The sequence below is a fragment of the Cyclopterus lumpus genome, chromosome 6 (genome assembly GCF_009769545.1).
Source record: "Cyclopterus lumpus isolate fCycLum1 chromosome 6, fCycLum1.pri, whole genome shotgun sequence".
Taxonomy (NCBI): domain Eukaryota; kingdom Metazoa; phylum Chordata; class Actinopteri; order Perciformes; family Cyclopteridae; genus Cyclopterus; species Cyclopterus lumpus.
This window is the reverse complement of record NC_046971.1, coordinates 2,677,501-2,692,500: the sequence shown is the minus strand read 5'-3', so window position 1 is coordinate 2,692,500 and position 15,000 is coordinate 2,677,501. Positions and strand designations below refer to the sequence as shown.

The 15,000-nt window shown below is 44.4% G+C and overlaps 1 protein-coding gene across 1 annotated transcript in view; it reads left to right on the top strand.

Moving 5' to 3' along the window:
• Positions 1 to 15,000, top strand: part of grm8b (glutamate receptor, metabotropic 8b) — a 78,190-nt gene that overhangs the window by 11,066 nt on the left and 52,124 nt on the right. Inside the window, exon 3 of the mRNA XM_034534383.1 lies at positions 6,657 to 6,873. Within this exon, the coding sequence (XP_034390274.1) occupies positions 6,657 to 6,873 (217 nt within the window). The remainder of the gene's footprint in view (positions 1 to 6,656; positions 6,874 to 15,000) is intronic.

The following is a 15,000-nucleotide window of genomic DNA, read 5'->3' as shown; positions in this document are numbered from 1 at the left end:
TGTTTAGATATTAAAACATGACTTTTACAGGAAACTAAATGAACCATTTTACGCCCAAGATGGTCAAATCTGACCTTCACTCCAAGTCCAACCGACCCTTTGCCAAAAGAGATGTTCTAGGTTTTGACACAGCGAGGTGGTCCTGGTTAGTCCTGGTCTTGGTTAAAGGTCTTCATGGGTCTTCTCGGTCCCTCTGGATTTCTGCAGTTTGCATTGTTTGTTTCATCATACTTTTTTTAAATGAATTTCTTAAGTATTACTTTATTACTTTATTGTCAAAATCTTTTTACGTGGAAGCAAACTCAGACAATAAACCGGTTCTGATTCTGATTTGTGCAGAAAACGCCACTTCCTGTGAAGACGGAGGTTTATTTTGAAAGGACAGGATGCATGTAACGAGTGTTTATTGACGCGCCCTCACCGAAGGCGTCCAAAACCGACGCTCGAGCGGCCCGTCGTGTGAGAACCTGTGTTGTTGTTGTTGTTGTTGTTGTTGTTTTTTGGGGTGAACTGTTCCTTTAAATCTGTTTGCCGGTCAGCTGAGCCGTTAAACACCAGACCGTTTTGTTGCATCAGGACTCTGTGACACAGGAGACGTGTCCTCGGCCTCAGAGGGACTCCAGGACTTCGGTCCAATCGGTTCCCGACCGCCTGCTGGTTCCGGGTCCCTCGCGCGAATAACGAGACTAAAATTAGGATTAGCATTTTTGCGCGGCGGCTCTGATGTTTATTTCAGGATGAAACGCTGCATTTTAAATCATCGTCACGCCGCTCGACACCGCGTTGTTTCGTCCAAACTTTTTTAGTCGACTTCATTTTGAATTCTGGGATGTCCAACGTCTCCCCTTCTGATTAATATTCGGATCAGCTGATGCTCCAAACTGCTCTTCTCCGCTGTGTGTGTGGACTGCTGATGTTTAGGACCTTTTGAAGGCCTCCTGGATGCCCCTCACTGGGGTTCAAAGGTCAGGGTGAGTGGTTTGAGTTCCTGAGTCAAGGAAGGACATAAAACATAAACCAACTTCTTTCAAGAATTTTCCACAAAATTGGCTTGAAATGATGAGAAATATATAATCATAATAATGCACATTGCTGTCCGTCAACGAAGAAAACGTGTGAAACAAGTTGATTATTTTACTGGAAGCTGATTGAAACAATAGTGAATTCATACTCGATGAAAACAAAGGAACATTATGAACATGAGTTCTCTCGGAGACGACGGGCTGCAGAGTCGTCTCCTAGAGAAACATTCAGAGAACCGACGACCCAGAGAGCATCAATGTTGTCTTTAATCTGAGGTGTTGAAACACGTCATTAAAAACCGAGCTGCTGCCATCAGGGTTTGTCCTGGAGGGCGGAGATGGTCGCTTACGCCTAACTGAGCTTTGCTTTAAATCGGGAAATCGGAGCGTGATGTTCATTTATTAAATTATGGTCATATTAAGAGTAAAATAGGCCATAAAGTAGGCAATGCTTTAGGGGCGGGGCTACAGGGTGATTGACAGGTTGAGACCGTATACAGCGTCTCTAAGTCACTCCTCCTTAGTCCAAAACAAGGTCTCCCTGTTCCTTATTCCTTTCACAGTTGTTATTATTCCGTTGCGTCAACCTTCTTACCCACAATGCTTTGATGCAGTTTTTTATGCCCCGCCCACAGGAGTGTTACATTAAACACACACATTAGAGCAGCTGATGTGTTTAATGGAGCAGCGGCTGGCTGACCGTTCATCGGCCCCCAATGCATCATTAATGCTAATAGTACCCCATTATACTCTCATATAAGTGTGTGTGTGTGTGTGTGTGTGTGTGTGTGTGAGAAAGAGAAACATCACGGTTCCTGCTGCCGTCAGTCAAGATGTTTGACTTGAATGAAAAGCAAATACACAAGATAAATAAATAAATACACGTCCTCATGTACTTTTTACGTGTGTTTAAAATGAGCAAATATTTAGAACTTAATTTCATTGAATTGTTTTAAATTAGACATTTTACATCCATAAATTGGGCCGTTTGTCTCAGAAATAAATGTTTTAGTTCAATTTCTACTTCTTTTTTTTTAACCCTTACACTCCAATTCCCTATTCCAATGGCATGACAGAAATAATTAAGACCTTATTTTAAGTTTAGAGTTGTGGAGGCAAAGCTGTTTTTCTACTTTCTCCGTGTAGTTTTGCATAATGTATTTAATGGGTTAACGTTCCGCGGCTTTCTAGAACGTTTGGTCTTCTCATGTAAGAATAGTTCCATGTGGGTATTTACTGATATCGTAGAACGGTGTTAACGACCTCCGACCTGAGTAGAAGCAACAGTACGCCGACTCCTTTCTGGCCTCAAGCGTCCGATCAGAAAACGCTTCCGTGCGTCTCGTCTGGACTCAAACCCACAAAAGGTCTCCAAGGTCTCCACAAAAGGTCTCCAAGGTCTCCACAAAAGGTCTCCAAGGTCTCCACAAAAGGTCTCCGAGGTCTCCACAAAAGTCTCCACAAAAGGTCTCCAAGGTCTCCACAAAAGGTCTCCGAGGTCTCCACAAAAGTCTCCACAAAAGGTCTCCAAGGTCTCCACAAAAGGTCTCCGAGGTCTCCACAAAAGTCTCCACAAAAGGTCTCCAAGGTCTCCACAAAAGGTCTCCAAGGTCTCCATGAAAACAAAAAAACACCCTGCGAAGCATCCGAAGCTCAGGCGCGTTCTCTGAGTCGATGAATAAACTCTCGGACAGGCTTCTCCTCTGTGAATCCCGATGAGGACGTCCGTGCGTCCTGACGTGAAATCAATCGTCCCTTCAATCTTCCTCTAAAGGGCCATTATCGAGCCCCGCCGGGCCCCGTCTGCTGCAGGATCCACGACCTGATCTCCGACAAGGAGCCGGGCGACGGCGCGGGGGAAGGTCCGGAGTGGAGGTTCAAATCCCGAACGGATTCCACCACAACGATCTGTTTGGCTCCCGGACGTACACAGAAATAAAGACGCTGTAATTGTTTAAAAATGTAGATACTCTTTTAAATCGGACTAAAAACAGGAACAAAAAACTTCCTCGAGCTTTATATTTACAGTGGATTTCATACACATAAATAATAGAATCAGAGTACAAGTGCAGAATATGAATATGCAGCCTTTGTGTAACAGAAAAACAAGACTTGAGTACCTTTTTTCCAATTAGTAACAACAGCATTGAAGGAAAAGCAAGAAAACAAATGGCAAAGATGATTATTTGTAATACGACAAACACAAATGTAATCGGGGATAATGTAATCTGTAATTGAGGAGGGTTGTTCACGCTACTAATTAAAAAAAAAACTGCAAATTTAAATGTTTTTAACGTAACCATCACAAGGAAATATTGCCCACTTTTCATTTTAGCTTGGTGTGACCCGTCATCATCAGGGTCATCCTGAAATATGTGTTCATTTAACTTGTTTTGAAAATGCAGTAATGTGAATATAAGAAGAAAAAGACAGTGAGGCAAAGGAGGTTTGCTCCCTGGTATAACCCTCAGACCCGCGACCTAAAGCAAACTTCACGAAAGCTCGAAAGTATATGGCGTTCCACCAATCTGGAAGAATCACGCTTAGTTTGGCGAGATAGCCTTAAAACATATAAAAAGGCTCCTTAATGCCAGAGCAGCCTATTACTCATCAGTAATAGAGAAAAATAAGAACAACCCCAGGGTTCTCTTTAGCACTGTAGCCAGGCTGACAGAGAGTCACAGCTCTGTGGAGCCGTGTATTCCTATAGACCTCAGTAGTAATGACTTCATGAACTTCTTCAATCAAAAGATTTTAACTATTAGAGGCAAGATTGATGATCTCTTGCCCTCAACTACTGCTGATCTGTCATCAAGACGAGTGGCCTTGGAAACGGCTGTATGCCCTGGTGTATATTTGGATGGCTTTTCTCCCATTAACCTAGACCAATTGTCCTCAACGGTTTCTACTTCTAAACCGTCTACCTGTCTCTTAGACCTCATCCCAACAAGGCTGCTTAAAGACGTGTTGCCTTTAATTGGCACCTCTCTGTTGGATATTGTTAATGTGTCTTTGCTAACAGGCCATGTACCACATTCCTTCAAAGTAGCTGTAATTAAACCTCTCTTGAAGAAGCCCACTCTTAATCCAGAGGTGTTGGCTAACTACAGACCGATCTCTAACCTTCCCTTCCTCTCTAAGATCCTTGAGAAAGTAGTCACAAATCAGTTGTGTGACTTCCTACATCAGAATAGTTTATTTGAGGAGTTTCAGTCAGGATTTAGAAAACACCACAGCACAGAGACAGCACTGATGAAGATTACAAATTACCTCCTAATTGCATCAGATAAAGGACTCATCTCCATACTGGTATTATTAGACCGTAGTGCTGATAAAGGACTCATCTCCGTACTGGTCTTGTTAGACCTTAGTGCTGATAAAGGACTCATCTCCGTACTGGTATTATTAGACCTTAGTGCTGATAAAGGACTCATCTCCGTACTGGTATTATTAGACCTTAGTGCTGATAAAGGACTCATCTCCGTACTGGTATTATTAGACCTTAGTGCTGATAAAGGACTCATCTCCGTACTGGTATTATTAGACCGTAGTGCTGATAAAGGACTCATCTCCGTACTGGTATTATTAGACCTTAGTGCTGATAAAGGACTCATCTCCGTACTGGTATTATTAGACCTTAGTGCTGATAAAGGACTCATCTCCGTACTGGTATTATTAGACCTTAGTGCTGATAAAGGACTCATCTCCGTACTGGTATTATTAGACCTTAGTGCTGATAAAGGACTCATCTCCGTACTGGTATTATTAGACCTTAGTGCTGCGTTCGACACCATTGATCATGACATCCTGTTACAGAGACTGGATCAGTCGATTGGCATTTCAGGTACCGCACTAAGTTGGTTTAAATCCTATTTATCAGATCGATCTCAATGCGTATTTGTAAACGATGAAGCCTCAATGACCACCAACGTTAATCACGGAGTTCCACAAGGTTCTGTGCTTGGACCAATTTTATTTACCTTATATATGCTTCCTTTGGGCAATATTATCAGGAAACACTGCATAAACTTTCATTGCTATGCAGACGATACTCAATTATATCTGTCGATCAAACCAGAGGAGACATTCAAGAATGTCTTAAAGACATAAAAACATGGATGACCTGCAACTTACTGATGTTAAACTCAGACAAAACTGAAGTTATGTTACTGGGCCCTGAACACCTCAGAGATCAATGATCTGGTGATGTGGTTTCTGTAGATGGCATTTCCCTGGCATCCAACACCACTGTAAAGAATCTCTAGTTATCTTTCTCAAGGATTGCATTTTTTCATCTACGTAACATTTTAAAAATCAGGCACATCTTGTCTCAAAAAGATGCAGAAAAGCTGGTTCACGCGTTTGTTACTTCCAGACTAGATTACTGCAACTCCTTATTATCAGGCTGCTCTAATAAGTCTCTTAAATCCCTCCAGTTGATCCAGAATGCTGCAGCTCGTGTACTCACAAAAACTAAGAAAAGAGATCACATGACTCCTGTATTAGCTGCTCTGCACTGGCTCCCTGTAAAATCAAGAATCACATTTAAAATTATTCTCCTCACCTACAAAGCCTTGATTGGTGATTCACCATCATATCTTAAGGAGCTTGTAGTACCATATTGCCCCACTAGAGAGCTGCGCTCACTAAATGCGGGGCTACTTGTGGTTCCTAGAGTCCTAAAAAGTTGGATGGGAGCAAGAGCCTTCAGTTATCAAGCTCCTCTTTTATGGAACCAGCTTCCACTTTCAGTCCGGGAGGCAGACACAGTCACCTCATTCAAGAATAGACTTAAGACTTTCCTCTTTAATAGTGCTTATAGTTAGGGCTGAATCAGGTTTGCCCTGGTCCAGCCCCTTGATATGCTGCTATAGGCTTATAGGCTGCTGGGGGATGTTTTAGGATACACTGAGCACCTATCTCCTCTTCTCTCTCTCCTTATGGATGAATTTACATCTCTCTATTGCACCTTATTAACTCTGCTTCCTCATAGGGTCCATTGGACCTGGAGGTGTCTGATGCCTGGTGAGCCGGCCTCCCATTGGCCCTGCTGATGCCCCGCCCCCCCTCCTCTCTACCTCCTTCTGTTTCATGAATTGGAGTTCCATTCATACATTGTCATATTCATGTAATGTGTTTATGTAACTTTGTAAATGCTGTTCATTCTGTACACATGACATCTATTCTTCTGTCCATCCGGGGAGAGGGATCCTCCTCTGTTGCTCTCCTGAAGGTTTCTTCACTTTTTTCCCTGTCAAAGGTTATTTTTGGGGAGTTTTTCCTGATTCGATGTGAGGTCAAAGGTCAGGGATGTCGTATGTGTACAGATTGTAAAGCCCTCTGAGGCAAATTTGTAATTTGTGATATTGGGCTGTACAAAATAAACTGAATTGAATTGAATTGAAATATATAGGTAGGTAGATGGATAGATATATAGGTAGGTAGATGGATAGATATATAGGTAGGTAGGTAGTTTGATAGATAGATAAATATATACTTTATTAATCCTGCAAGCAGTTGCAGCAGCATTAACACGGCCTGATGAGCACAATGTGTCGCTGTTGTTGGAGAACTCAGATGTTGAAACGCTGCTTGTGTTAGCGTGACGCTAACGGTTGACCTCTGCTCCTGCAGATCCCTCAGGTCAGCTACGCCTCGACGGCCCCGGAGCTCAGCGACAACACCCGCTACGACTTCTTCTCCCGCGTGGTCCCTCCGGACTCCTACCAGGCCCAGGCCATGCTGGACATCGTCACGGCGATGGGCTGGAACTACGTGTCCACGCTCGCCTCCGAGGGGAACTACGGCGAGAGCGGCGTGGAGGCCTTCGTCCAGATCTCTAGAGAATCAGGTAAGAGAGTAAAAAGCCCGGCGCGGTGACATCTCAGGGATTAATTAAATGCCCCCTGAGTGACGGACGGCACGCGGGGCCACCGTGGGGTTCGTCAGCCCGCCGCGCGTTGACCGGCGACCCGGAGGTCATGTGATCGCCTCCTGATGTAATTACAGCAGAGGTCTCCTCGCCGGGTCACCGAGAGGTAATCAAGACTCCGCTGTCGCTGATTAAAAAACATTATCGCGCCCAGGAGCTCGGACTTTAATTGGATTGCAAAGGTTGTGTTTGAAATTCATCAGCCGTAACATGCATGTTGGAGATCAGCTGTGTGTGTGTGTGTGTGTGTGTGTGAACTCTACTCTTAGACCACTTGTATGATGAGGCGTTAAGAGATCAGTGTCACCAGGTCGCTTCCACACCCAAAATGGATCCAAATGAGCTTTTATGATATTTTGACCTTCCCAATCACAAGCCAGTCCGCTCTCACTCCCGACATCACGGAGAAGGCGTATTAAATCTGAAGTAAAACAAACGTTCTGATAACTTTAGGTTTAGCAACGAGGTCGCTGTCCGTGGTGAAAACAAGGAACCTTTTGAACCCAGTTCTGGGTTAAATCCTAAAAGAAAAGAAGGTGTATTTCATTTGATCATTTATTTTACAAAAAAAAAACAATGGAATCTATATTATGCAACATATTGTAGTATTAGTATTACCAATGTTGGGGAAACTGGAGGTTCTACATGTTATTTATATTTATATTAATACAGCGTCTAGTTTGGATAAACAGAGTTGTGTTGACAATAAAACGTGCGGTTCGATACCGATATCAAACACCAACGTTGCATCAGAGCCCCAGACATCTTGAACTAACTCCAATCTTATTAACGATTAATTTAACTTCATTTAACTTATTAATTGATGGTCAGAGCCACTGACTTCGTAAAAATATCAAGAAGTTCTGCTTGGGTCCGGGTGTGAAGGGGGGTCGTAGGGGGGGCTTGAAGGCCCAAGGAAGAGACCACATGAGCCCTTTTGTGAACGCAACGCTCCAACAATGAACCTTTTTCCAAACGTTTGTTTTACGATAGAAGAACAAAGAGTTTCTCTGCAGTCACAAAGAGAGAAAAACAGAAAAAACCAAACGCATCAGATCACATTTGTTTCCCTGGCCGCCCGCCACGCTCTCCGGTTCCTCGGCGCGACACATTTACCTGCCCGCTGCTGTAATCCGAGTGTACACACAGACACACACACACACACACACACACACACACACACACACACACACACACACACACACACACACACACACACACACACTCTGCAGGAGCAAACCGTGTCCACGAACAGAGGGTGCATTGATTGGAGCTGATTAGCTTCTAATGAGTAGATTGAGGGAAAGCACTTATTTCTTGAACATGCGGTTGTCTTTATTAAATTATCGTGTCACGCGACAGAAGACGACTCATTGAAAAACTAAACAAAACAACGACATGTAGTCAAGCTCCTGGTGTGAAAAGCCTCATCGTGTCGCAGTTATAATTAGTCTCGTAACTGTTTCTCTGTGTTGAAAGGCAGCTTTGTTTCCTTAAAGGGGAACTTATATATATATATATATATATATATATATATATATATATATATATATATATATATATATATATATATATATATATATATATATATATATATATATATATATATATATATAGTTTGAAAATGTTCTGGAGGTGTGAAGTTAGAAAGAAGTGGGACCTCTGTACAGCGTAATCTCTCTCATTGGTTAAGTTGCATTGTGGGTAATGTAGGAACAAGAAGATGAGCCTGTGGCTCTGCTGCGTGCATCGATTCCATTGGTTTGAACTGTCTATGATGTAGACGTGCAAACGGAAACGCCACTCGTCCTCAAACCAAACGTGGCTCCTCCCTTTTTCCCGCGTTTCCAGCAAAACCTGTCAATTTTAGCCCGTTATATATAAATATACAATAACTTCGGATGTGCTGAAGTACGTACGTTACGGGACGAATAAATCAACGTTTTTTATTACGTTTATTTTGAAAATACTGTACGCATGTTTCCGCAGGAAGAATGAGGAGTAACTTCTCCGTGAGACATCTTGTGTAGATATATCATACGAGGGCACGTTGAGGGCTTCCAGCATAACGAGCGAAGCTACTTCTACTAATTTAGCTGATAATACTTTTATTTAAAAAGGAGCAGCGTGTAGGATTTAGTGGCATCTAGTGGTGAGGCTGCAGATTGCATCCAGCCCCGTAGTTCTAGCCGCGTATAGAACTACGGAGGCCTTCAGGCAACTCTGCCGAGCCGGTGTTTGGTTTGTCCCATGCGGGCTCCTGTAGGAACATGGCCGACTCCGTGAAGAGGACCGGCTCCCTGTGTAGCTATGAAGGAATCGTTCTCAGCAATGAAATGTGGAGCTAGTGTAGGAAAGGAGGAGGTGAAGGGAAAGAGGAAAGACGATAGGACGCAGGGAAGGAAAGAGATGGAAATGAGAAGGAGAGGAGGTGGCATAGAGGGTCAAGGTAGCTGCTGAAGGAGAGGAGGACAGTTGAAAGGAAGCAGAGCGTAAGGAGGACGAGAGGAAGTGGAGAAGAAAAGGAGCCGGCATCAAGTAAAATATTGAGTTAGCATGTGCGAGCTAACTTCCTGCGTCCGCTGATGACGTCATCCGGCGGTCCAGACGGGCGACGCAGTGATCATTGCGCAGACCGTCGCCATGACAACTGCTGCAGATCTCCCAGATCTGAGCGCCTGGTGGACCCCCCCACCCCCCCCAGATTGTTAACCTGCAAGAGGGGCGGAGCTACGAGACAGCCAACAGGTGGACAGCGAGCGTCCTGACCATCTGTGATGTCACAAGCTGGTCCTCCGCATGGGCTGCTGGGAGTTTGTTCCACCTCCATCTAATGATGTGTGTGTGTGTCTATTTTACATAGAGGAGCTAGAGAAGGAAGGATGGAGGTATAGAAGACAAAAGGCGAGGTTACAGGAGAAGAGTGTTGACATATTGATGTAAATAAACACATTTACTCAATGATCCCTATTTGTGTAATATAATGGAGAATGGGAGACGTATATTTTCTTTGCCATGTTAATAGAAGCACTTTCCATCTCTTCTTCATCCTCGATGAAGATCAGCCGATTCTTCCGGTTTATGATCAATCAGCGACAGCTGGACCAGAACTCTGAACAGCTGGAAGAAAACCCCAAAAAAGCACCTTGTTTACTGCTCTCGGTCCCAGTCTTGCTGACTTGTAAGTGGCTGTTTCCAACCGGGCCGTTCTGTGCCGGGCCAGTTGGCAGATGAGTAGTCGTGACCTCGTTGGCAGAATCTGTCTCAGGTTAAAAGGGACATTTACATATTATCACTGCAAAAATACTTCTTCTTTTTGGAGCCCCCCCCCCCCCCCCCCCCCCCCCCCCCCCGGATCACACTTCACCAGCACCATCAGAATATCTTGAAGTAATCATTTCCTCGGCGTAGTAATCCTATTAACCACAGATTAAATATCTTTTCTTGTCCGTTTGCCTTTGAAGTCTTTGAACTCTCTGCCATCAGCTGCTGAGGATTTTTTTTTTCTTCCTCCCGCGTCTCTGAAGTCTGAACTCCGGAAAGCCTCGACCTCCTCCACGCTCAGCTGATACTGATACCTTCACCTGTTCCTACGAACGGGGAACGGAGAGCGATGACGCAGATTACACAACGACGTCGCTGGAGACCACGTCCACGTCCACGTCCACGTCCACGTCCGCGTCCGCGTCCGCGTCCGCGTCCACGTCCACGTCCACGTCGGCACTCATAGGACCTTCTTCTGACTTACAGCATGTGGGGCGATGCGGGGCCACTGTGGTCCTCATGGGGGAAAACCACTTCATGGGGGAAAACCACCTCATGGGGGAAAACCACTTCATGGGGGAAAACCACTTGATGGGGGAAAACCACTTCATGGGGGAAAACCACTTCATGGGGGAAAACCACCTCATGGGGGAAAACCACTTCATGGGGGAAAACCACTTCATGGGGGAAAACCACTTCATGGGGGAAAACCACCTCATGGGGGAAAACCACCTCATGGGGGAAAACCACTTCTTTCATGTGCTGAGGACGATTCCACTCTGATGTTTGTTAATGATCCATTGATCTATACAGGATTTAGAGATATATATATATATATATATATATATATATATATATATACATATATATATCTATATATATATATATAGATATATATAGAAGTCATCAAGGGTTGACTCCTCTGGTTGTATAGAAGTCTATGCTTCATGTGTTAAAGCTGCACTCTCTCTCCTGACCACCAGGGGGCGACTCCTCCGGTTGTATAGAAGTCTATGCTTCATGTGTTAAAGCTGCACTCTCTCTCCTGACCACCAGGGGGCGACTCCTCCGGTTGTATAGAAGTCTATGCTTCATGTGTTAAAGCTGCACTCTCTCTCCTGACCACCAGGGGGCGACTCCTCTGGTTGTATAGATGTCTATGCTTCATGTGTTAAAGCTGCACTCTCTCTCCTGACCACCAGGGGCGACTCCTCTGGTTGTATAGAAGTCTATGCTTCATGTGTTAAAGCTGCATTCTCTCTCCTGACCACCAGGGGGCGACTCCTCTGGTTGTATAGAAGTCTATGCTTGATGTGTTAAAGCTGCATTATCTCTCTTGACCACCAGGGGGCGACTCCTCTGGTTGTATAGAAGTCTATGCTTCATGTGTTTGTCGAATATTCTTTCCGTGCGTGTGTGTGTGTGCATGTGTGTGTGTGTGTGTGTGTGTGTGTGTGTGCGAGTGTGTGTGCAGCAGATTAAATGGAGGATGTGATGACGTTGTGTATCCTCCTTTCCTCCTCAGAAGAAGTGTGAAAGCCTGCAGGAGATAATCTGCTTGACTTTCTCTTCTTTCTCTGCTCCTCATCCTCTTCCATCTTTCTCCTCTCGTACGTCTTCGTCCCTCCGACCGTTTTCTTTCTTTCTTTCTCTCGTTGAAGACGTTCGGTACGTTCTCCGCCTCGCCTGGTTTGATATTTGATCGTTTCATTGAGTGCCATTTCGTCCAACTCCTTCCAAGATCTGGTGTTTATTTCCATTTCTTCTTGCGGAGAGCGTTTCATCCTGTTATGTGGTTCCTCTCCTGCTCTGCCTTCAGCCTGAGGAGTGGATGAATATTCCACAGCGAGGGATCCCCCCCCCCCCCCCCCCCCCCGGGAACCAGAAACCAGAGCGAGATGAACCCCCCATTGGAAGCCGCTCTCCTTCGACACCCTCTCGTCCGTCAGCGGCGGCCGATGGAACGACGCCAGCGCCCCCTGGAGGGAGAAAGCCTCCCGTTTGGGAGGTTTGTCTCAGGAGTTCAAGAACCAACCGGTCCGAGAAAAAAAACACACTCTGACATTATTTTCACGAGTGCCAAAAAAATCTGAAAAATCTTGACAATTTAAGTGGGAAAAACAGTTGTAAGAGAATTGATGTGAGAGATATTCATACAAAAGCCCTCAAAGGCGGCCTTGGTGAAGACGAGTGACGGGAACCAGTCTGTCTTCTTCATTCAGACACGGAAACGGATTTAAAACCAAAAGAATCCGTCAAACACGATTAAATTCTTCGTCGCTTTGCCCGACTGAATCCAAAGCTTTGTTTTGTTACTCTTATGACACAAAATATCATTGTTATTGGACCGCTGTTGACCAGAAACAGCCATTGGCCGTTGTATCATGAAGAGGCCGTTATCTGGGTAGAGAGAATTTATATAGACTTCTATACAACCAGAGGAGTCGCCCCCTGGTGGTCAGGAGAGAGAATGCAGCTTTAACACATGAAGCATGGACTTCTATACAACCAGAGGAGTCGCCCCCTGGTGGTCAGTAGAGAGAATGCAGCTTTAACACATGAAGCATATACTTCTATACAACCAGAGGAGTCGCCCCCTGGTGGTCAGTAGAGAGAATGCAGCTTTAACACATGAAGCATAGACTTCTATACAACCAGAGGAGTACGTTTCTTTACCAGGAAGTATGTTTTTTTACCAGGAAGTATGTTTCTTTACCAGGAAGTACATTTCTTTACCAGGAAGTATGTTTCTTTACCAGGAAGTATGTTTCTTTCCAAGTATGTTTTTTTACCAGGAAGTATGTTTCTTTACCAGGAAGTATGTTTCTTTCCAAGTATGTTTCTTTACCAGGAAGTATGTTTCTTTACCAGGAAGTATGTTTCTTTACCAGGAAGTATGTTTCTTTACCAGGAAGTATGTTTCTTTACCAGGAAGTATGTTTCTTTCCAAGTATGTTTTTTTACCAGGAAGTATGTTTCTTTACCAGGAAGTATGTTTCTTTCCAAGTATGTTTCTTTACCAGGAAGTATGTTTCTTTACCAGGAAGTATGTTTCTTTACCAGGAAGTATGTTTCTTTACCAGGAAGTACATTTCTTTACCAGGAAGTATGTTTCTTTACCAGGAAGTATGTTTCTTTACCAGGAAGTATGTTTCTTTCCAAGTATGTTTCTTTACCAGGAAGTATGTTTCTTTACCAGGAAGTATGTTTCTTTCCAAGTATGTTTCTTTACCAGGAAGTACGTTTCTTTACAACCATCTTTAGTGTTTGTGAAGCAACTCTTGGTTACCCAGGAAACCGTTCATGGCCGCGCGGTCGGCGGCTCAAAGGCGAAGGAACGAAAGAGGCGAGCGGCCGCAAAACGTTGTGTTTATTGTCCGTCACTCCCACTCAGTATTTAGAGGGGGGGGGGGGGGGGGGGGGGGGGTTACACACCGATAAACACTCGCTGCCATGGTGAACCGTTAATGTAAAGGTCAGCGTGAAAGGCTTCGCCAGAGGCTCTTCAGCTTTTAATGATATCTGTTGTTATTACCCATAATCCCTGTGGAAGAAGCGTGAGTGAAATTGCATTATTCCCTCTCGTTGGTCCCGTGTCCCTCCGACTCGCTTCATTTGAAGCCCTCTTATTGAACCGGGGGGGGGGGGCACTAGAGCCCCTGTTTGTGTGCGGGAGACAAAAGGAAACCCTGTTTACATTGTGGACGTATATGCTGCCATAACTCGGGGGTTGCAATGAGAGGGCGGCACTACTTTGCATCTGTTGTCTCCATATATTATGGTATGTTTGACTCGTCATGGTGGTTTGGTTGTCTAAAGTCACCGTGATCTCAAAGAACGCAGTTTTTGGCAATAACTCGAGAATTAAAATGCTATTTATGATAATTAGTGACGATATTTTGGACAGACGTGGATGTAAACTGTAACCCGGCTGGTTACGAGCGCGTGGTGGTAATTCTAGTTATTTAACGCTTACTATTTCTTTCTTTTACTCTCTTCGTTAATCTGTAGTATTGTTTTTCCTTATCTTATTTCATCTTAAAAAGTAACGTGACAGAGTGAGACAACTCGAGGTGAACGTTGAGCCCATATTCGCGACGCAAAGAGAATAAAAGCCGAAACAAAGACGTCCGTTCATGTCAAACAGCTCCAACGCTTCAATTATATTTTCATTCGTTAAAAAAAGAAAATGTTTAAAAAAAGGGACGCTGAATGATGAGCTGAAGGTGATAATTATCTTTTTTTATTTAAATAAATAAATATATATATATATATATATATCTGTAGGACTTCCAGTTGAAAGCAGCGGCTTACGGCCGAGATGTTCGCTGAAGAGCTTAAAGTAAATCCTCATCCGGCTGGAAGCTGCTGGGATTTCCTTATCGGAGTCTGAGGCAATGGGAGCCCATTACCACGTTATCACATGTGTGTGTGTGTGTGTGTGTGTGTGTGTCTGTGTGTGTGTGTGTGTGTGTGTCTGTGTGTGTGTGTCTGTGTGGGTGTGTCTGTGTGGGTGTGTCTGTGTGTGTGTGTCTGTGTGTCTGTGTGTCTGTGTGTGTGTGTGTGTGTGTCTGTGTGTCTGTGTGTGTGTGTGTGTGTGTGTAGGTGTGTGTCTGTGTGTGTGTGTGTGTGTGTGTGTGTGTCTGTGTGTGTGTGTCTGTGTGTGTGTCTGTGTGTGTGTCTCTGTGTGTGTGTGTGTGGGTCTGTGTGTGTGTGTGTGTGTGTGTGTGTCTGTGTGTGTGTGTGCGTGTGTGTGTGTGTGTGGTCCTATTTATGAACCCT